General features: G+C 35.1%; 1 protein-coding gene across 1 annotated transcript; it reads right to left on the bottom strand.

Moving 5' to 3' along the window:
- Positions 1–7,120: 7,120 nt before the first annotated feature.
- On the bottom strand, positions 7,121–23,805 carry LOC132733712 (NADH dehydrogenase [ubiquinone] 1 beta subcomplex subunit 10-like). The gene is made up of 4 exons (XM_060720389.1): positions 23,612–23,805; positions 16,581–16,722; positions 13,073–13,212; positions 7,121–7,472 (listed from the first exon to the last, which is right to left on the bottom strand). The coding sequence occupies exons 1-4, from the start codon at positions 23,715–23,717 to the stop codon at positions 7,354–7,356; spliced, it is 507 nt and encodes a 168-aa protein (XP_060576372.1). The 5' UTR covers positions 23,718–23,805; the 3' UTR covers positions 7,121–7,353.
- Positions 23,806–23,838: the final 33 nt, after the last annotated feature.

The raw sequence follows: 23,838 nt of genomic DNA, 5'->3' as shown, positions 1-23,838 counted from the left end.
TTAATAACAGAAGAATAATGTAAATAAATTTTGACTTCCATACAAAATTACAAATTATGAAATCACTATAACTGTATAAAGCAAAATAAGTTAAAGATTATTTATCTGTATAGTAGACAAGTACAATGTATATTATCAGGACACTTAAATTAAATTTGTTAGAGAAATGAAAATAGTAACATTTCTGAACAATGTTGGCCCATTACAATAAAGAAATCTAATTAATTAAAGTTTCAGTCTGGAAATTATAATTATCCTCTACAATTACTGTTTCTTATATACATTGTTATGATAATATTTGTTTTAAAAGATGTAGAAAATAAAGTTGCACAGAATTTAAATTTAAAGAAATAAAATAACAAACCTATAAAACAAAACTTATTCCTATTCAGTATATGATGGCAGCAGTAAATGTTATTGTCTATTGACATCAAACCCATTCTATCACCAGTTATCAATGACTAAAACATTCTACATTTACACCAATTAGGAATGACAGATTAAACATTAGAAAATCATGCGGACAAATTTAATATTTCACGTACTGTTTAGTGTCGGACCCATTCTTAGGCAACATGCTTTGTACTTAATATGTTTGACAAATTAGAAATTCTTTTAATGATTATTTAAACAGCTCTCAGCAACAATAGAACCATTAAACTATTGAAACATCATGTCAATATTATGATAATATTCTATATAGATTTTAGCAGCACCTTTATTTGAGATTATAAAGTAGAGGCAGACATCATCATTATAGCATGATGGTTAAAATATAGGACAAAGTCACAGTATATAAACAAAATCACTTTCCCCCTCTCTGGTAAGCCTATACAATTCAATGTGTACCCTGATTACAAACATAAGTTACTCCCGATCTCTGTACATTTCTTGGGAGCCTATTTATTTTAACTTGAAACTTTCTTGCCATAACAGGAATTACACTTGATTATATGATTTCCTTACACATTTAATATTGACAAAAGATTGTTACACAAAATAGTACTAATAGAGGAAAAATATTAATAAACTAGAAATGTGTCCATAGGACATGGGTGCCCCCACCACGCCACTGTTCTGTCAATGTTATGACTCTAGGTCAAATATTTTTTGAAAACTAAAAATCTTTTACTAAGTAAAGGGCAAGAACTTTACAAATACTGAATAAATCCACAAGCAAACCCCAAGGTGCAGAAGTACACATGCTGACCAACATTCTTGTAAACAAGTGAAATACTTTTTGAGCTATGCATGAACAAGTTGAAAATTGTAAATTAATACTACTGTAAGTCAAGGGCAATAACTCTAACAAAACTGAAAAAAATCCACATGCAAAGTCCCAGGTTCATAGCTTCACAGTGATGTGAATCATTTTTCATGTAATTTAGTGATGTTGATCATTATTTCTAACTCAAGCACTCAAGGAACAAATAACAACATAATGAAACTGTTTTTACTAACTCAAGGGAAATAACTCTACAAATACTGAATAAATCCACAAGCAAAACCCCAGGTGCAAAACTAAATATGCTGAGCAACCTTCCCATAAGGTTTAATGACTCTATGTCAAATCCTTTTTGAGTTACATGCCACACAAGTTGAAAATTGCAAAATTATACTAAGTCAAGGGCAATAACTCTAAAAATACTAAAAATATCCAGACAAAAATACCCAGGTGCACAACTACACATGCTGATCAACATTCCTGTAAAGTTTCATGACTCTAGGTCAAATACTTTTTGAGTTATGTGCGACACAAAAGAGAACGGACGGACGGACATTCTTACCAGAGCTACATTATGGGGTTTTCTTTTGTTATTTCTTTTGTTCTTTTTAACCCCACAATGCAGAAAATAACTTTTCATTTTCTCATATGATGTCAGACCTCTGCATGTAAAGAGACTTGAATTTTGCGCACAACACTTTGCCTTACAATTTTGAAAATTTGTGCCAAGTTATGCAATAATCCCTCTATGTTTGTAGAAGTTTCACCATGAAAAGTGTTTGCCTCTGAACTCCAAGTGTGTCCTTGACCTTTGACCTAGAGATCTGCTTCATGTATGCAACACTACATCTCAAGATGGTGAAATTTTTGTGAAGTATTACTAAGATCCCTTTTTGCATGTAGAGGATATGTTCTGAATAAAATCATGATTATGTAATAATGTCAGGTGTCCTTGACCATATCTCTGGTGATATTGAGCTGAATACATTGACAATACTCAATCTTATGATTGCGAACATTTATGACATAACACTTCAATTCAAACTACAAAATTGTCCAATGTGTTCTGATAAGAGACATACCAGAACTAAGTTTAGGATAATCCTCTTTTAAGTGTCTAGAATACTCACTGCAAGATATGCTATCGGCTTATAGACACTCTCAAATGTAAGGTTTAGTCATCATCTCACATGTCGACAAGTGTCAACAAGCAACATTTTACTTGGCACAAATAAGCCACCATATAAAATTGATACTGTGTTGACAACATGAAATTGTGGTCTAGAGCTGTCAGCATGTATTGTTATAGTTGAAGCTATCACAGCAGGTGTAATAAGTATTACCAGAGGCTATCCAGCACATGCTGCCTATCCATGTTGTTTATACTATTTGCAAGGAAACATAAAAGTGGTATAATGAATGATTAGAGCTGTGAATTTGCAATAGCTTAGTACTATAACCTCACTGGACTTTTACATAGTGTCACAGATTGAGATAACAGGTCAATGGCAGCTGTGGCTTTACATTGTTATGTTTAAATGGAAACATTGTGCTGGTGCATTTTTTTATTTGGTGATGTTTAGTTTTTACTGTGAATGTCTAACTTCCGGTATTGAATCAGTGAAACAATTTGCATCAAAAATGTATATTGTTTAACTCACCTGTGCAATATCATGAACACTGGTCACCTGTTCTGTGTGGTATTTGTCCAATTGTTTTGTCCGTTTTCATATGTTTCTATGCGAGTTGTAATATGTTTCTATGTGAGAAAGAAATCCATTGGTTCTTTTAAATATTCTTAACTTCTACACACTGTTTGCTTTCCTGTCCCGGTCACTTCTTAGGAGTCAGATGTTTAGTTAATTATATAGTATTTAAATCTTTATTTACTGTTTACTTTATTTCAATTTATACTGAAATATTTCAGGATGAAGATCAGGCTCAAATATTCTCTATTATTTATCCTAATAGATAAAATATTCAGTATTAGCTTGATAAAACTGGACTTGAAATAGCATGTTTATGAAAATTAAGAATAAATTTATTGTTATTTTTACAAGATATTGGCATTTTACAGTTGATCCAAAGTTTGATCTTGATCCTAAAATTGATTATCTTTTTGATCTGATTATTTTTGTATTAGTTTTGTTATTTGTTGATTTTATCCCAAAATAGGTTGGTTTATTTGCAAAAAAGCAAATTATTTATATTTCAAATATGTACCATTTAATCAAAGCATAATACGATCAGTTTTAGTTTTATAAAACAATGAAAATAAAATCAGAATCATCTGATCCTGATCTTTTCTTTGTGAACACTAGGCCAGAGCTTGTTTCTGTACTTCCTCGAGTACAAGAGATATTTAACCCTGTGACACTAACAATGCAAATAATGTATGACACTTAATTGTGTTTTGGCCAATGCAATGTAACAATACTAGACCTGCCCACAGTGTGCTCCACTTTTCTCAGGGTTTGATAGTAATGAAAAGCAGCATAGAAAAAGAGGGAATAATCCTGCAAATGTGTTTAGCAGACTTACTTGCCCTTGACAGTGAACAAACAATTCAAGTTTGAAGTGAATACCTGTGATAGTTTTTGAAAAAAAAAATATTCTAAGTATAATTATGAAAACTGGCTTCAGGATTATCTGCCCCTTAGAAGTGCATTTCAAATTCATTAGTGAAGTTATAAGTGGATATCTTTGATACCATTTAAGAAATGTACCTTAACAAAAAACTCAATAGTAGACAGGGAACAAGGCCATTGGGCTTTTTTCTAATTTTCAGATCTTAAATCTTGTTTAGCAGATTGTAACAAACATTTTTGTAAAAAAAAATGCCCAGAACTAGCATTCCTATATAGTTTTATCAAAATCTAACAAGAAGTTGAGATATCATTTAAAATCTATTTCTATTTTTAACTCATATAAACTAATAAAAACCATTAGCAGTAGTGTCTTGTCAGATTGCTATTATGTGCAGGATGACCTTGCTGTACACCATATGGTTAAAACTGACCTTGCTGTACACCAATACTAAAACCTGACCTTGCTGTACACCAATACTAAAACCTGACCTTGCTGTACATCAATACTAAAACCTGACCTTGTTGTACACCAATATTAAAACCTGACCTTGCTGAAAACCAATACTAAAACCTGTCCTTGTTCTACACCAATGGTACAACCTGTCATTGCTCTACACCAATTCTAAAACCTGATCTTGCTGTACACCAATGGTACAACCTTACCTTGCTGTACACCAATGGTACAACCTGACCTTGCTGTACACCAATGGTACAGCCAGACCTTGCTCTACACCAATGGTCCAATCTGACTTTGCTCTACACCAATGGTACAGCCAGAACTTGCTGTACACTAATGGTACAACCTGACTTTGCACAACACCAATGGTTCAACCTGACCTTGCTTTACACCAATGGTACAACCTGACCTTGCTCTACACCAATGGTACACCCTGACTATGCTCTACACCAATGGTACAATCTGAAATTGCTGTACACCAATGGTAAAATCTGAAATTGCTGTACACCAATGGTACAACCTGACCTTGCTGTACACCAATGGTACAACCTGACCTTGCTCTACACCAATGGTACAACCTGACCTTGCTCTACACCAATGGTACAATCTGAAATTGCTGTACACCAATGGTACAGCCAGACCTTGCTGTACACTAATGGTACAACCTGACTTTGCTCTACACCAATGGTACAACCTGACCTTGCCCTACACCAATGGTACGACCTGACTATGCTCTACACCAATGGTACAACCTGACCTTGCTGTACACCAATGGTACAACCTGGCCTTGCTCTACACCAATGGTACAACCTGACCTTGCTCTACACCAATGGTACAACCTGGCCTTGCTCTACACCAATGGTACAACCTGACCTTGCTCTACACCAATGGTACAACCTGACCTTGCCCTACACCAATGGTACGACCTGACTATGCTCTACATCAATGGTACAACCTTACCTTGCTGTACACCAATGGTACAACCTGGCCTTGCTCTACACCAAATGGTACAACCTGGCCTTGCTGTACACCAATGGTACAACCTGGCCTTGCTCTACACCAATGGTACAAACTGACCTTGCTCTACACCCATGGTACAACCTGGCCTTGCTCTACACCAATGGTACAACCTGACCTTGCTCTACATCAATGGCACAACCTGACCTTGCTCTACACCAATGGTACAACCTGACCTTGCTCTACATCAATGGTACAACCTGACCTTGCTCTACATCAATGGTACAACCTTACCTTGCTCTACACCAATGGTACAACCTTACCTTGCTCTACACCAAGGGTACAAACTGACTTTGCTGTACACCAATGGTACAAACTGACCTTGCTGTACACCAATGGTACAAACTGACCTTGCTCTACATCAATGGTACAACCTTACCTTGCTCTACACCAATGGTACAAAACTGACCTTGCTCTACATCAATGGTACAACCTTACCTTGCTCTACACCAATGGTACAAACTGACCTTGCTCTACACCAATGGTACAACCTGACCTTGCTCTACACCAATGGTACAACCTGGCCTTGCTCTACACCAATGGTACAACCTGACCTTGCTCTACACCAATGGTACAACCTGGCCTTGCTCTACACCAATGGTACAACCTGACCTTGCTCTACATCAATGGTACAACCTTACCTTGCTCTACACCAATGGTACAAACTGACCTTGCTCTACATCAATGGTACAACCTTACCTTGCTCTACACCAATGGTACAAACTGACCTTGCTCTACACCAATGGTACAACCTGACCTTGCTCTACACCAATGGTACAACCTTACCTTGCTCTACACCAATGGTACAACCTGACCTTGCTCTACACCAATGGTACAACCTTACCTTGCTCTACACCAATGGTACAACCTGACCTTGCTCTACACCAATGGTACAACCTGACCTTGCTCTACACCAATGGTACAACCTGACCTTGCTCTACACCAATGGTGCAACCTGACCTTGCTCTACACCAATGGTACAACCTGACCTTGCTCTACATCAATGGTACAACCTTACTTTGCTCTACACCAATGGTACAACCTGACCTTGCTGTACACCAATGGTACAACCTGGCCTTGCTCTACACCAATGGTACAACCTGACCTTGCTCTACACCAATGGTACAACCTGACCTTGCTCTACACCAATGGTACAACCTGACCTTGCTCTACATCAATGGTACAACCTGGCCTTGCTCTACACCAATGGTACAACCTGACCTTGCTCTACACCAATGGTACAACCTGACCTTGCTGTACACCAATGGTACAACCTGACCTTGCTCTACACCAATGGTACAACCTGACCTTGCTCTACACCAATGGTACAACCTGACCTTGCTCTACACCAATGGTACAACCTGACCTTGCTCTACACCAATGGTACAAGTACAATGGTACAACCTGCAGTACAGACAAGTATTGTTGAAATATTTTCAGTACTTTTTGCGTTATCGCGGGATCCAGTTTTGTGGACGGACGGACTGACAGACAGACGGACGGAGGGTAAACCTAAAGTCCCCTCCGGTTAAACCGGTAGGGGACTAATAAGGAAAATCAATGACCCCCCGGACAGGGCCAATTTTGACCCCGAGGATTTTATTTCAACAAACTTGGTAGACACTGACTAGATGATGTTTTATGCTCTAGCTCTCTCAGTTTTTTAAAAGATTTTTTAAGTTTTTTCTTTCGGTTGCAATGGCAACCAGAGTTCTGCATGGAATTGGATGGACAGGCAATGAAGAAGTGATCCCTATATGTCGCCACTTCTCTGTAGAAGCCACACAAAATTAGAAAATACATCTGAATGTTACCAATAGAATTACAAAACAATCTTGTTTACCATTTATTTGTTTATTCCTTGAGAATACCTTTATCAATTATCAAGCTATAGAATGTTTCTGGCAATTTCTATTTTTTTAGGTAACACTCTAAAAAAATATAAATAAAATAACATTTTCATCCCTCTATCTTAACACATATCATTCAACACAGATTAAATTGTACTGTTTTAATTTCAACAAGTTTCTTTTGAAATCACACTTTCCAAATTTTATACAATAACATTAATCCCTGTATTGTAAATCAGTTTCACCACTTTCATGTTTTCGTCGTAGCCAGATCATTCTGTGTTTCTGTTTCATGTAAGCTGAAACAACATCAACGTTGAAGCCCATTTCTCCATCTAAAATTTAAATATAAAAGAAATGGTATATGTAATATATATAAAAGAAATGGTATATGTAACATCATTTTATCCATATCAGACAAAATACATAACATAGCTTATCATCCATGTAAACATAATTCCAAGAAGGTTTGAAATCAATTATTTTGTTACAGAATGAACTCCATTGTTCTCTTTTGTTCTGTTTACAATAAGATGGCCACCAATCTGTAGTGTGAAACAGACAGACAGACAGAAGGACAGACAAGGCAGCAACTATAATATATATATAATGATACTCTACCTTCAGGGAGCATATATTTTAAACTACTGGTATATTTACATCAGATTCTTGTTTTAAACCCATTAAATGTGGTTCTTTTTCTGTTCAAATGTTTAATAAATTCCAATTTCAACTTATTCATTTTTCACAATCAACTCCATTTGGAATTGCATTATACAATGAAAAATGATTAAGCCCACCAGTATTGAAACAGGCATAGATTTTAGCTTTAAAAATTGACCATTTCAATTTTACATAAAGTCATAATTCAAAAATACATCATTGATGAGCATCATTTCATTAATATCATTTTACATTTATGCTGTGTTTCATTCAAATTCATCAAAAGGTTAAAATTTGCCACATTTCTTAACTATTCTTTACATTCATAAAATCTAGTAAATCACTGGCAAAATATGGCTCAAATTCCTTTCAGACAACAGTTCACACTCTTCCATTAAAAAATGGCATTTTCCATAAAATAAAAGACCTTTTTCAAATACCAAATACATGTAACCCAAAATCATCAAAGGACTTTGATGAAGCTTGTTAATTTCTCATCTCCCTTTTCATATTCACATTCCTACCAAAATTCATAACAAGAGGGCCATGATGACCCTAGATCACTCACTTGATCAATCGGACTCATCCGAGCAATTACCTAGATAAGCATCCTAACCAAGTTTGGATATTTGGATCAAAACAGTAGCCACTAGAGTGTTAACAAGATTTTTCTATTTTTAGCTCCTGTGACCTAGTTTTTCATTCGAGATGACCTATGTTCGAACTCATCTAAGCAATTTCCCAGACAAGCATCCTGACAAAGTTTGATGATTATTGAGTCAAAAATGTGACCACTAGAGTGTTAACAAGGTTTTTCCATATTTGGGCTGTGTAACCTAGTTTTTCAAACCCAGGTGAGACATATTCGAACTTGACCTAGAAATCATGAAAACAAACTTTCAGACCAAATTCCAGGATATTTGGATTAAAACAGTAACCACTATAGTGTGAACAAGATTTTTCTGTTTTTAGCTTCTGTGACCTAGATTTTCATCCGAGATGACCCATGTTGATACTTATATGAGCAATTATCTAGACAAGCATCCTGACAAAGTTTGATGATGACTGAGTCAACAATGTGACCACTAGAGTGATAACAAGGATTTTCCATATTTGGGCGATGCCGCGATGCGACCTAGTCTTTGACCCCAGGTGAGACATATTTGAACTTGACCTAGAAATCATCAAAACAAACTTTCAGACCAATTTCCAGGTTATTTAGATCAAAACAGTAGCCACTAGAGTTTTAACAAGGTTTTTCTATTTTTAGCTCCTATGACCTAGTTTTTCATCCGAGATGACCCATGTTTGAACTCTTCTGAGCAATACCTAGACAAGCATCCTGACCAAGTTTGATGACGATTGATTCTAGAGTGTTAAGGAATAAATGTGGACAGATGAAGGACATTCAAGGATCCTATAAGCTTACCCTCAGCAAGCTCAAGTGAGCTAAAAATTGAACAAACTAGTAAGGATTATGTTGTGAATATTATAAACTAGATACCCCTGTGTCTGATTCTCACTAGTCTTTGTTATGATTTGAAATAGATTCTAAAAACATACATTTATTATATACTTATAAATGAAATATTGAGAAATATTGATGAAATAAAATGCGTATTTTCATTTTCCGTATTTTCACTGTAAAAATTTATTTTTCACTGCAGTGAAACATATTTTCCGTATTTTCACTGGTGTCTTGCCGGACTACTTTCTTTTAAATTCAACCAGTACACAAAATTTAAGGGAAAGTTTTTCAAATTTTATCGCAAAAAAGAGAAAAATGTACATAATAAACAGAAAATTCAAGTTTTTTCTATAAATACATGATTTATTTTCATCTTGTGACATGAAAATTACCATATTTCACTCGTGGCTACCGCCACTCATGAAATATTTATTTTCATACCACTCGATGAAAATAAATCATGTATTTATAGAAAAAACTTGAATATCCTCTATGTATTTGTATCCCTTTCACAATGATGAACATTTTCAATTGAAAAAAGGGCTGCAGATATTATACAAAACATATTGATTTAACATTTCCAATCCTATATTTTAAGTAAGATATAAACTGAATGAACATGCAATTATCAAAGTATTGCAAGCAATACAAAAGCCCCTACTGGTTAGAACCCCAGAAACATTCTGAATGGCAATGGCCATTTAATTATATCATTTATAATATCAAGTTTCATAAAAAAATTGTCAGTACTTAGTCCAGTTTTTGTGTTATATTTGCCATATTTTAAGTCTATATGTTGCCATAGGAACCAAAGTTTTAGGCATAGGATGTGCATAATCTCCAGACTGCCATCAATCCATATTTCAATTTTCATAAAAATATTTTCAGTATTTAAACTGGTAGAGGACTAATAAAAAACAAGAGCCCGGTTTGAGCCGTGTGATGCTCCCCGATTAGGTTTTGGACACAAGAAAGTACACCTCTTGTAGTTTCAGAGTTATGTCCCTGGAAAAAGTTCAAAGTGCAATACCGTATAAGTACTTTTTTCTGCGGGACTTTTATTTCTGCTATTTCTGCGGTTTATAACGACACCGCAGATTTAAAAACCGCAGAAAATTAAGCCTTTCGCTATGTCTACATGTATGTCGGAATATGTCAACTACATGTATTGTATAATTACATTACCATGTACCGTTATCAGCTTTTGTAGATGGGCATAATTTTTCTTTATGTATCCGTCATGAATAAAATATTAGAAAAAAAAGTTACTTTACTTATTCTTTTTGTTTAAAAAAATATCATGTTTGTGATTTTCGCTCACCCTAAGCTTGATTTATTTTAAAAATAAAACTATTATAGTTTGACGGGTGCAATAAACATACCCTTTTGTATTTGTACAATATATTGTGTCTAAGTGCGATATTACCATTGTTTATTTTTCACACTTCATATTTATACACATGCAGTATTACAATTAATTGTTGTCATTGCATGTTGTTGATTTTTGTTTATGAAAGTTTTGTTATTGCGTTCATTGAACGCCGCCTTTCCTTGTTGATATTTTATATACCGATACATGGTGATCACGATGAACACACATTATAAGTCGTCTGCATGTTTACAGGAAGTAATGTACATGTTACATCAACATATCTTGAAATGTTGTCTGTTTGTATCGGTTAATTTTGTAAAAATATCTAAATTAAAACGCAGAAATAAAAAACATCAATGCGAGAATGATGACATAGCAGAAATAAGATACGCAGAAATTTAAAACCCCTTATTTTAAACAAAATCGCAGAATTTTAAGCCCGCAGAAATAAGTACTTATACGGTAATTCCAAAATTAGGCAAGGCAGAGTTACTGTTCTTTGCACTGCACTTCTAATCAATATGATCTATCAACCTACAAAGATTCTTGTTGATATCTCTTATGGTTTTCGAGTTATGTCCCGGACAACTTCAAAAAGTAAAAATAAACAAAGGGCAATAACTCCAGAATTAGCCAAGGCAGAGTTATGATTCTTGTGCTCTGCATATCTACCCATTGAGATATATCTACCTACAAAGTTTCATGTTGATATCTCTTATAGTTTTACAGCTATGTCCTGGACAAGATTTTTCTAAAAGGGGAGATAATTAAAAAATGAGGCTTAACAGAGTTTTGGTTCTTTTGCACTGCACTTCTACTCAATGAGATCTATCTACCTACAATGTTTCATCTTGATATCTTTTATACTTTTAGAGTTATGTTCCGGACAAAGTTCAAAATGTTAAAATTAACAAAGGGCAATAACTCAAAAATTAGGACAAAAAAAGTTATTGTTCTTATGCACTGCACATCTACCCATTGAGATCTATTCACCTACAAAGTTTCATGTTGATATCTCTTATAGTTTGAGAGTTATGTCCCGGACAAGATTTTTCTATAAGGGGAGATAATTAAACAAGAGGGCCATGATGGCCCTGAGGTTGCTGACCTGTATAGAGCGCCCCGCTTCCTCCCCCCGCCACCCTACCCCCCCCCCCACCCCCCAGCAGGGCCAATTTTAACCCAAGGGCTTTTATTTGAACAAACTTGGTAGACACCCATAAGAAGATGTTTCATGCTAACCATCTAAGCTAACTCATTGGGTTTTTAAAAAAAAGATTTTTTAAGTTTTTACTATACACATATAGTTAAAAACAATGACACCCCTGGGGCGGGGCCAGTTTTGACCCCAGGGCTTTTATTTGAACAATCTTTGTAGACACTTACTAGAAGATGTTTAATGCTTAATATCTTAACTTTAGCTACTTGGGTTTTTTCGAAGAAGATTTTTTAAGTTTTTGCTATACACATATAAGGAAAATCAATGACCCACGGGCGGGGCCAATTTTGACCCGAGGGCTTTTATTTGAACAAACTTAGTAGCCACCCATTAGAACATGTTTCATGCTAAATATCTAAACTCTAGCTTTTTGAGTTCTTTAAAAGAAGATATTTAAAGTTTTTACTATATGCATATAGGGAAAATCAATGACCCCCTGGGGCGGGGCCAATTTTGACCCTTGGGCTTCTATTTGAACAAACTTGGTAGACACTCATTAGAACATGTTTCATGCTAAATATCTTAGCTCTAGCTCTTTAGGTTCTTTAAAAGAAGATTTTTTAAGTTTTTACTATATGCATATAGGGAAAATCAATGACCACCTGGGGCGGGACCAATTTTGACCCCAGGGCTTTTATTTGAACTTACTTGGTAGACACTCACTAGAAGATTTTTCATGCCAAATATCTAAGCTCTAGCTCTTAGGGTTTTTTAAAAGAAGATATTTAAAGATTTTTCTTTCGGTTGCCATGGCAACCAGAGTTCTAAATGGAATTAAATTCTTTGAACACTTTTTAAAGGTGACCACCAAAGGAACATTCCTGTGAAGTTTGGATGAAATTGGCTTAGTGGTTTATGAGGAGATGTCATTTAAAGTAAAAGTTTACGGCCGGACGCCGGACGAAAAGCGATCACAAAAGCTCACCCTGTCACTTTGTGACAGGTGAGCTAAAAACTGGGCAAAATAGAGTTATGGTTCTTTGACACTGCACTCCTCCTCAATGCCCTCTACCACTGTATGAAGTTTAAACAAATTATCTCCAAGGGTTTTCAAGTTATGCTCCGGACAAGACAACGGACGGACAGACAGACGGACGGAAGGAAGGACATACAGACAAGGCGCCGACTATATGCTCGCCCGAAATTTTTCGGGGGAGCATAATTAATTTACCTTTAAAATTACTAAGAAAAAGAACACTTTATACAAACTTACACTTAACAAACCAATTTTGCAAATTGTCTACAAATAAAGAATGCTCTTTTTGACATTTAAGCTCAGCATCTTCATTCCAATATGCTCTGCACTCTGTGAGTCGACGACGTAATATCTTGATTATCGCAGAATCAACTTGCCTGAAAAATATATTTTCATTTTCAATTAGACTTTTTCCTTAATATGATATACAAAAAGAAATTTGATTTTGTAAAGGTTCAGCTAATCCAAACCACATGGTACATGTCATAGAGCATTGAAATAAAAGTGGAGCATCCATAGCTGATTGGTTTTATTTGCTGACTTGAAATCATCTGTTCCTTACTACTGTTTGTTCTAATTTTGTCCGGGACTTTGAATGCTGTCATGTGAGGAAGCTATCAAGTTTACCATACTTATTTTCAAAGTGCATAAAGAGGAAGTAAGTGTAACATGAGGAAATTGGTACATGTAGAAGTTTACTCTAAATACATTTACATGAGTTTTTAGTCTGGGGAAATAGATGCCACAGTTCTGTAACTTGCCAGAATGATGGGTTGTATCTTTGTGTATATAAAGATCCTTTGAAACTATTTTTTAATGGTTTTATATCATAAATCTGATGCTCAAATGAAGATTTACCAATATTGTAAATTTTAAAAGATATTACCAAATTTAACATTTCATGTAAGTAAAGGGGGGTAATTAAAAAATTATTCTCGATAAAGTCTAGGTCAGTACATAAAGATTTGCTATACATATTTAACATTTTACATGGATGCTTGTAAGACAGGCCATTTGCTTGGCACCAACAGCCCTTTAAGGGCTACCTCCTCTATTCATTGTCTCAGGTAAATGAACATTTAGGTTCTCATTGACCGCCGTACAGTGACCTACTTTTGGCTCAAAATTCATATATTCGACTAATACTCTGTGGAAATTGCATGGAGTAAAATTATCACCAATATGTGCTTCAAAATTAACTCTTTAAGGGCATGACTGGTGACATGTCTGTGCTCCACAGTGAATGCTGCTTTTTGTGCCTTAATGGGCGGATGGACCCTCATTAAACATAGACTACCGTACATACGTATACATACATATGTTACATCCTTTTAAGTACAACATACAGGATCTTTAAAGCCATTGGTACGCAAAAACAATCAACTTGTCTATATGGTTAATAATAATCAAGGGAGGTATTAAAAATCTTATTACAAATTGACAATTAACAAGGAAATCAAAAATTTGACAGGACCAGGTTTACATGTATGTAACAAACAACAACTCTGTCTCTTATATAATTTGTGCCCACTTTGGACATTCAAAAAAGCCGAGCTAATCAGTGACCCTAGGATGGGACAATTTTAATCTCTGGGATGTGAATCACATGACTTATGAAACTTTTGTAGAGGTCTACTAGGCAATGCTACATGCCAAATATTTAAACTTTTGGCATTGTAGTTTCACAAAAGAAGATTTAAATATATTATCCTATATACAAGTCTATATAATCTTAGTGACACTGGGTGGGCCAATATTTAATTTTAGAGAAGACCACAAGGTGATGTTACATTCAAAATATCTAAGCTCTTGGCATTATAGTCTCTGAGGACATGTCTTAATTATTTTTACTATACAAGTCTAATTTGACTCCATGGGGATATCTTATACAACTTTTATGAAAATCCACTTGAAAATGTTACTGGCCAAATATGTTAGCTCTAGGCATTGCAGTTTCATAAAAAACTTGAATGTCTTTTCCTATACAAATCTATTTCAACTTAAGTTACCCGGGCAAGGCCAATTATAAAACCACAAGGTGATGCTTCAAGCAAAATATCTAACCTCTTGGCATTTTTATTAGAGTTTTATTAGAGTTCAGAAGATTTTTGAGACATTTTTACTACACAAAATAAGTGACCATCAGGAAGGGGCCAATATTTACCTGTGTAACTTTAGTAGAGATCCACTTAGCAATGTCACAGATAAGCTAACTAGAACTATCACTAAATGTGATTAATACCCCCACAAGACTGCTTCGGAAATGAGGATGTTACTAGTAACAGAATACCTTGTAAAAGAATTGAAATATAGAGTTATGGTTGTGGGCAATTAAAGATAGTTGTGGTTCTTGTATGTTGCATTTCCTTTCAATGTGGTTGGCCATTGATGAAGTTTTATTGAATTACTCTAATAAGTCCAGAAAGACAAGGAAAAGGAACGAAGGGCAATAACTCTATAAAAACTGAAGATGGAGTTATAGTTCTTGTGCACTGCACTTCCTCTTATTGTGCTTGACCATTGTATGAAGTTGTTTTGAATTCCAACCAGTACCTTTTAAGTTATGCTCCGGACAAGGAAAAGTATCAAAGGGCAGTAACTCTGTATTTTGTCAAAATGGAGTTATGGCTCTTGTGCACTGCACTTCCTTTTAATGTCCTTGACAACTGTATGAAGTTGTATTGAATTCCAAACAGTAGTTTTCAAGTTATGCTCTGGACAAGGAAAAGTAACAAAGGGCAATAACTCTGTAATTAGTCAAGATGGAGTTATGGTTCTTGTGCACTGCACTTCCTCTCAATGTGCTTGACCATTGTATGAAGTTATATTGAATTCCAACCATTAGTCTTCAAGTTATGCTCCAGACAAAAAAAGCAATGGAAAAGTAACAAAGGGCAATAACTCTGTAATTAGTCAAGATGGAGTTATGGTTCTTGTGCACTGCACTTCCCCTTATTGTGCTTGACCATTGTATGAAGTTGTTTTGAATTCCAACCAGTAGTTTTCATGTCATGCTCTGGACAAGGAAAAGTAACAAAGGGCAGTAACTCTGTAATAAGTCAAGATGGAGTTATGGTTCTTGAGCACTGCACTTCCTCTCAATGTGCTTGACCATTGTATGAAGTTATAATGAATTCCAACAATTAGTCTTCAAGTTATGGTCCGGACAAAAGAATGCAATGGAAAAGTAACAAAGGGCAATAACTCTGTAATTACTTTAGATAGAGTTATGGTTCTTGTGCACTGCACTTCCCCTTATTGTGTTTGACAATTGTATGAAGTTGTTTTTAATTCCAACCAGTAGTTTTCAAGTTATGCCCCGGACAAGGAAAAGTAACAAAGGGCAATAACTCTGTAATTAGTCAAGATAGAGTTATGGTTCTTGTGCACTGCACTTCCTCTCAATGTGCTTGACTATTGTATGTAGTTATATTGAATTCCAACCATTATTCTTCAAGTTATGCTCTGGACAAGAAAAATGCAACGGACGTCTGGACCGACCGACCAACCGACCACCGGGTGACTCCTATATACCCCCCCCCCCCCAACTTCATTTTTGGGGGTATAAAAAGCACTACTACTGTATTATCAAAAATACATGCAGAAAAACAATGCCATACAATGGTGACAAAACAGTTTCATATAACCTTTAGACTTGACCTTTTTAGAGTTCACCTAATATGCTCAACAGTTTTGTTAGTTTCGTGTATTCTATCTCCATTATATTATTACTGTAATCACTTACTTGTCTCTAATAAACTGTATATTTGCCTCATATCTACACAGTGGATCATCAACTTCACACTGATCTATAGTTGGAACTCGTTCAAAACGTCTGTGATAATATACAGGAGGATCTTTTGATCTAAATGGCAGAACAAATTTTTCTGAAAAAAAACAAGCAATTGCTCTAGAAAGAATGAAGGAATATATCTTATAAACAACAGCCAAATGGAGGACACACTCCACTTTTTATTATTAAAGTCAAACACATCTGAAGAATATTGTAGTAAAAATACTCCTAGAAAACATTATTTTCTTGTACAAAATATAATTTCATATCTGACCTTGATAGACAAAGTAATTTAATCTAGGCCATACTTAATTTTTCAAAATGTCAGTGTTGTCATCAAGAGTTCTTTTGGCCTAGCATGAATTAAATCCAAAAATAAACTAGAACTATCAATAAATGTGATTAATACCCCCAGCAAGACTGCTTCGGAAATGAGGAAGTTACTAGTAACAGAAAACCTTGCAAAAGAATTGAAATACAGCTTGGTTGTGGGCAATTAAAGATAGTTGTGGTTCTTGTATGTTGCATTTCCTTTCAATGAGGTTGACCATTGATAAGTTTTATTGAATTACTCTGTAATAAGTCCAGAAAGAATTACCATTCTTGAGCACTGCACTTCCTTTCATTGCCCTTGACCATTGTATGAAGTTGCATTGAAATCTAAACATAAGTTTTTAAGTTATGCACCGGACAAGGAAAAGGAACAATAACTCTACAAATACTGAAGATGGAGTTATGGCCATTGTACACTGCACTTCTTTTCATTGGGCTTGACCACTGTATGAAGTTGTATTGAATTCCAACTAATAGTTTTCAAGTTATGCACTGGACAAAAAAAGTAACAAAGGGCAATAACTGTTTTTTGTCTAAATATAGTTGTTTCTTGTGCACTGCACTTCATCTCACTGCCCTTGACCATTGTATGAAGTTTCATTGAATTCCAACCATTAATTTTCAAGTTATGCACTGGACAATAAAAAGTAACAAAGGGAAAAAACTCTTAAATGAGTTAAGAAAGAGTTATGGTTTCTGTGCACTACGCTTTCTCTCAATATACTTTACCATTGTATGAAATTGTATTGAATTCCAATTAGTAGTTTTCAAGTTATGGTCCGGACAAAAGAAAGCCATGGAAAAGTAACAAAGGGCAATTACTCTGTAATTACTTTAGATAGAGTTATGGTTTTTGTGCACTGCACTTCCCCTTATTGTGCTTGACCATTGTATGAAGTGGTTTTGAATTCTCAAGTTATGCTCCGGACAAGGAAAAGTAGCAAAGGGCAATAACTCTGTGATTAGTGAAGATGGAGTTATGTTTCTTGCACACTGCACTTCCTCTCAATGTGCTTGACCATTGTATGAAGTTGTATTGAATTCCAACCATAAGTCTTCAAGTTATGCTCGGGACAAGGAAAATGCAACGGACCACTGGACCAACCGACCAACAAACCAACCGACCACCGAGTGACTCCTATATACCCCCCCAAACTTTGTTTCGGGGGTAAAGATATGACAAATTTAGCAATTTCAATAATTTGACCTTGACAGTCCAAGCCAATTAAAGGTCAAGTTCCTATAGACAATGATGCATGCTAAATATCTAAGATACAGCCCTTGCAGTTTTAATGAAGAAGATTTTTGAAGAATTTATTCTATTAGGACAAGCCATCGCCCTCTAGGACAGAGCCAGTTTTATTATTTTAACAATTCATGTAGAGTACTATTAGATGATACTACACACAAAATATCTAAGCTCTAGGTCTGCCACTTTCAGAGAAGAATATTTTTTAAGATTTCATTTTCAAAATCTATTTTTAGCCCTTCGAATCCAGATGTTCAATAGAGCAGAACCATTTGGATAATTTTAGTAGCGCTTCATGCTATGAACATGCAAGGAAAATTTCATCAAATCTGACCCAGTGGTTACAGAGGAGAAGTCATTTGAAAAAAGTTGACCATGGATGCATTGACAGATGCCAGACAAATTGTGATCATATAAGCTCACCTTCAGTACTTAATGTTAAGATTTTACTATAATAATGTTTGTAATGAAAATCTATGCCCCCTGGGCAGGGCCAACTTGAACCCCAGTGCCAAAATTTGAAGACCATAATTTGAACTTAGTAGAGGTCAACTACACAATGTTTCATGCTCTAACCTTTCTTTTTGCTATAAATTTTTACTTATACATAAAAGGAAAACCTATGACCCTAATTGGTGTTTCATGTCAAATATCTTTATTCTTAGCTTTAGCCTTTGTCATTTCAGTGAAGAAGATTTTTTTAACTTTTACTATATAAACATATAAGGAAATCTATGACCCCACAGAATCAATTTGGACACTAGAGGCAAACTTTGAATTACTTTGGAAGAGGACCTATAGATGTTTTCATATACCTAATATCAAAGCTCTGGGCCTTGCACTTTCAGATGAGAAGATTTTTAATTTCTTTATTTATGTACATAATAAAAATCAACGACCCAAAGGCTATAACTTGTACAGTCTTGGTAGAGGTCTACCAGATAATGCCTTCTGCAAAATATCAATGCTCTAAGCCTTGTGGTTCTTGAGAAGAATTTTTTCTAAATTTCTAATTTAAATATAATTCCTTTTGGTTGCCATGGCAGACAGATTTTTGCATGGAATAAAATTCTTTGAACAACTTTGGAAGCCCTTCAACCAAAGAACAATTCTGGCAAGTTTGGTGGAAGTTGGACCAGTGGGCGCACAAACAAATGTATGCAAACACACAGAGGTGAATCGCTGTATGCCACTGCATCTTAGATACTGCGGTGGCATAAAAATAGAGTTAAATAAATTTTTCAGGTAAGTGCTACGCATCAAGAATTTCATAAGGAAATTTTTGCTGCTTCACACCCTTATCCTCATCATTAGTAGATAAATGATTTGTAAAATAAATCACTGCAAACAGTGACAGTCGTGACCAGTGCATACTGTGAACTTTGCAGGTTTTAAACGGAGGAAAAATCCAGATTTAGAAAAAAAATTGAAAATATTCTTTTACCTAAATATTTTTGGATTGACAAATATGTCATGGTTTAGAAATGTTCATTTATTATGGGAAAAGATGTGTCAACGGCTGGATAGTGCCCAAAACAGTTTATCAAGGGTCCAGGGTGCCAGTCCCGGTCAGAATGCACTTTTTTTCATGCCCAGTGGGGAATCGTGACTGCATATAGCAATGTGTTTAAGTCACATTGTTCTGTTCGCTGCAGACAAGACTGTAGGGAAAGTTCACCAATTATCATGCCAGGAATCTGGCATGCTTGTAATTATTCATGAAGCATTCCAATGAGTAAAGTGAAGCATATGCTGAAAAAACTGTATATAATCTATTTGGTAATAAGCCGAGTATTAACATATAAAAACTAATTGCAAACAAATATAACCTAATAATTTCCGAGATCTGCCTTTACAGGTTATCCTAAATGCACATTTAGAATTAGATATGTGTGGACGACGATGTTTTCCTTTTTTTAACTTTTCTTTTTTTCAAAAATTATAAAAGGTGATTTGCTGACTTGTATTATTTTATTTAAGAACTGAAAAATAAAAGAAAGTAAATTAAAATGTTTTCTTGCATAATTATGAGTATTGAAATCATGTCATGTCATGAAAGATATTCTAAATAAAGCAGATGCATATTGTATTTACGCAATACAAGGTCTCACATAACTGATATATATCATAGTCAATATAGCGGTAAGCCAGTGTGTTTTTTGTAGTATACTGGTCGGAATCAGGGTCAGCTCGACCCTAAAACGTACTCGGCCCTCGAGTCAGCTCGGCCTTATTCCAACTTGGCACGGGTCAACTCGGCCCATAATCATATATTACTGGTAATGATTACTTTTATTCATAATATATATTGTTCTACCTCGGATCGCTCGAACACCGATCGCTCGAACTCTCGAACCTGATCTTTGGTCCCTTCGGCAGAAATATAGTAAAAATCACACCTTTTCAGTCGAACACAAAAATACAAGTCAACATGTCCTAAATAAATGACAGTTGGCGATACAAGTTTTTAACACCTCGTGATCACGACAAAGGTAATTATGGTTAAGTGATACAAAATAAGAGGTGTTGTAACCGATTTGTTTGTTATGATAATATTGTTGATTTGCCGTTTATGGTAACTGTAAAAAGAAAATAACTGGTGAAATATGCAAAAGTCAATAAAGAATGACGTTTACCCGGACGGCTTTATTTACAAATGTGGTTCATGTAATGTGAATTGTAACAGTGTTATCTATTTATAGAATGATATGTGTATGTGTGTTCATTTTAGTAAATGACTACAAATAGATGCTGCTGTAAAACGTTTTTTTTTTAAATATTTTTTCAATTTATTTTTTAAAATTAAATTCATCCCATTATAAACATATAAATATATTTTGAACATTGTTCAACACTTTGCCCAATCAAACTCAACCAATTACAATATGCATGAATATAGATTAACACAGCGTACCATTAATACTTAATTGAAAACACTGGGATAATAATTCTGATTATGACATATTCGACGAACAGAATGATGCACTAACAAACAATTATATAAATATTGACGTATTTATCATTCGATCAATCACGGAGTTGAATAGACAGGAGAAGCAACTTGTGACGTCACACAGTTAAATTCAACATAGATGCAAATCGTTTCTCGTAAGTTATCATATGTCGCGGGATTTTCCGAGATTTGATGCATCCTGGGAAACCGTAGTCGTGATACCGCCATATTGATTTCACGGCGATACACGGACGATAAAAGCGGATTCTTTTTCGTCTGATATATGAAGCAATAGTTAACGATGAAGTTAAAGGTGGGTAGAAATTGATTGTAAAGAAAAAAAACTTGAAATATGGATTTAAATTAAAAGGCAAATTGCAAATAAACAAATAAACAAAATATATTTATCATAATAAACATTTTATTCCTTTATTTGTTGAGTTTTATCGTAATTTACAATACGACGGCAATGTAAACATTGATTAGCGGATATCGCCGAAGTTTAACGAGTGCGCGAAAATCGGAGACTAGCGGGAAAATCCGATAATTACCGAAGCGCGCAAAGGATTGTGGGTATAGATCGGACAGTTGTTTATTTTTCGGAGTTTCTAATCCGGTGTATGTAGATCTGTGGATCAATGTATGCTAATAAACCTTTAGGCATACGATTAACATAATATTTAATAGTTCAACCTCGGTTGGCTCGAACTACGATCTCTCGAACAAATTTGCACAGGCCCTCCGAGTTCGAGCGAACGAAGTTCGACTGTATTGTAAAGATCAATATTTAAAATTATTATCTTGATATCTCTTCTTAACAAAGATAATTTCAAATATGTACATGTACACTGTCAACTTTTTAAATTTCTGTTTGTTAATGAACATACCTCTGAATACTTTTATAGTAATTTACTCCATAATTTTTTTATAAACTAAACAATCTATATCAGGGTTTTACGGGACGCAGAATTCTGCGTCCCTATACGCATAAATTTTGACATGTACGCATATAAGTTATCCACTTGCGTCCAAGTGTACGCACAAAAATAATCCTAGACAATAGATATTATTGTTTCTGACCCGACATGATTTTATCTCTTTCTTCTCGAAGCTCACAAAATTCCATTTAAATCTAATACAGCGAGCATTGTTTATTTCGGAAGTTAACATAATTGAAATCTACTGCGCATGCTATTTGCAAGTGCCCGCTGCAGAAACTGATGACGTTTATTGTGCAAGCTACAGTAACTGATGACGTTTACCATAAATCTATTTTAGGTAGCTGTTTTTGGTTTTTCTGTTGCTATATTTAGTCGGACTATTTATAACAAGCAATTACTATTGGTTAGCGTATCCAATGTCGATGCGACATGAACGGCGATAATAAAAAAGGCAGTGCTTTTTGCAAACTTATTTTCATAGTGTTATAGAAATTAAGTCACTGGGTATGTTATTATCGTTGGTGTTATAAATATAATGGTTTCGGCGAACTTAACTTATGACTGGGACATCAGGTATGTCCCAGCTTATGAGGAGGTGCAAAAGCGGTTTCGTCTGCCTTTTGTTATATGATATTTTTAAAAACGCAACATATTTAGCTGACTGGTCTGTAAAGTTATCTATTGTGTGTTTACTAGTTCAGCTAAAATATTTACAAATAGATCAGTACAAATTTTCAGTCTGTTGGTGTAATCACCTTATCAATAACAGAATATGCTACTAAAACTTGACATTCCAGCCATTCAAAGACTTATAAGCCTTGGAAATAGCACATGATATAATTGTAAAGAGCCACTAAAGGGCTATAAAAAAACCTAGTGATAAAAGATATTGAAATCATATACTTCTTATGAAAACAGTACAATATACATGCATATCTCTTACAGGGTAAATAAAGATTTTAAGCAAAATCACAGATTTATATTACAAAACCGTGGCAAAATAGAGTGGTCTTCATAGTCTTTTATAGTGAATATAATTTTGGACCCCTAAAATTCAGGCCTGGACCCCTACTTTTCTAGGCTGTGCATCCACTGGACCCCTAAAATTTCAAGGAGATGTAAAACCCTGCCGTATAGGTTTTTAATAGAGGGCCGAGTTCACCTGTGCCGAGTTGACCCGTGCCAAGTTGGTATAGGGCAGAGTTGACCCTTTACCTTCTGGTCAGGGACTATCAACCGGACACAAAACGTTGTATAGATTCTACTGCATCAGAATAATTTAGAAGAAAAATAATAAAAGCGGCCTATAAACATATCTGCGGATGTTGCAAAAATCCGTCCACATTATACCAGTTCATGTTAAATCTAGACAGTACCGTTCATGAACTTGCTCAATCAAACCGAGCCTGCAACATTTTCAATTTTGCTGTGTTGGGCTTTCTTTAGGGATTCTTAATTTTGGAAGACAAGAACTTTGAAGGAGCGAGTTATTTTGAAAATTACAAACCTCTGATAAATTTCACAGGTTTTTTCAAAGTCTGAAAACTATCGGCAGGAATATATCTCTCTAATGGAGTTTCTGGACCGTCCGTCCGACCGTCCGTCGACGACATAACTGTGGAGTCGTTTAAAAAGTACAAAAAAACTCGTCTCCCAATTCGCCAAGGACGGTCAAGTTACCGTAATTCGTTTACGGAAAGCATTACGACAATATAGTTATATTTACTTTTATTC

The sequence above is a fragment of the Ruditapes philippinarum genome, unplaced genomic scaffold, assembly GCF_026571515.1.
Source record: "Ruditapes philippinarum isolate M1 unplaced genomic scaffold, ASM2657151v2 ctg802_1_1_1_1, whole genome shotgun sequence".
In the NCBI taxonomy this organism is placed as follows: Eukaryota; Metazoa; Mollusca; class Bivalvia; order Venerida; family Veneridae; genus Ruditapes; species Ruditapes philippinarum.
The sequence above is the reverse complement of the archived record's forward strand: the minus strand, read 5'-3'. Positions and strand labels throughout refer to the sequence as shown.

What these genes read in the sequence shown, in the direction of transcription:
- LOC132733712 (XM_060720389.1), bottom strand. Translation starts at nt 23,717, where the DNA reads ATGTCGTCGACGGACGGTCGGACGGACGGTCCAGAAACTCCATTAGAG. An exon ending in ACCTGTGAAATTTATCAGAG is followed by an intron (nt 16,723 to 23,611) that starts GTTTGTAATTTT and finishes GTTTTTTTTCAG; the next exon opens with AAAAATTTGTTCTGCCATTT. An exon ending in GCAAAATTGGTTTGTTAAGT is followed by an intron (nt 7,473 to 13,072) that starts GTAAGTTTGTAT and finishes TTTAAATTTTAG; the next exon opens with ATGGAGAAATGGGCTTCAAC.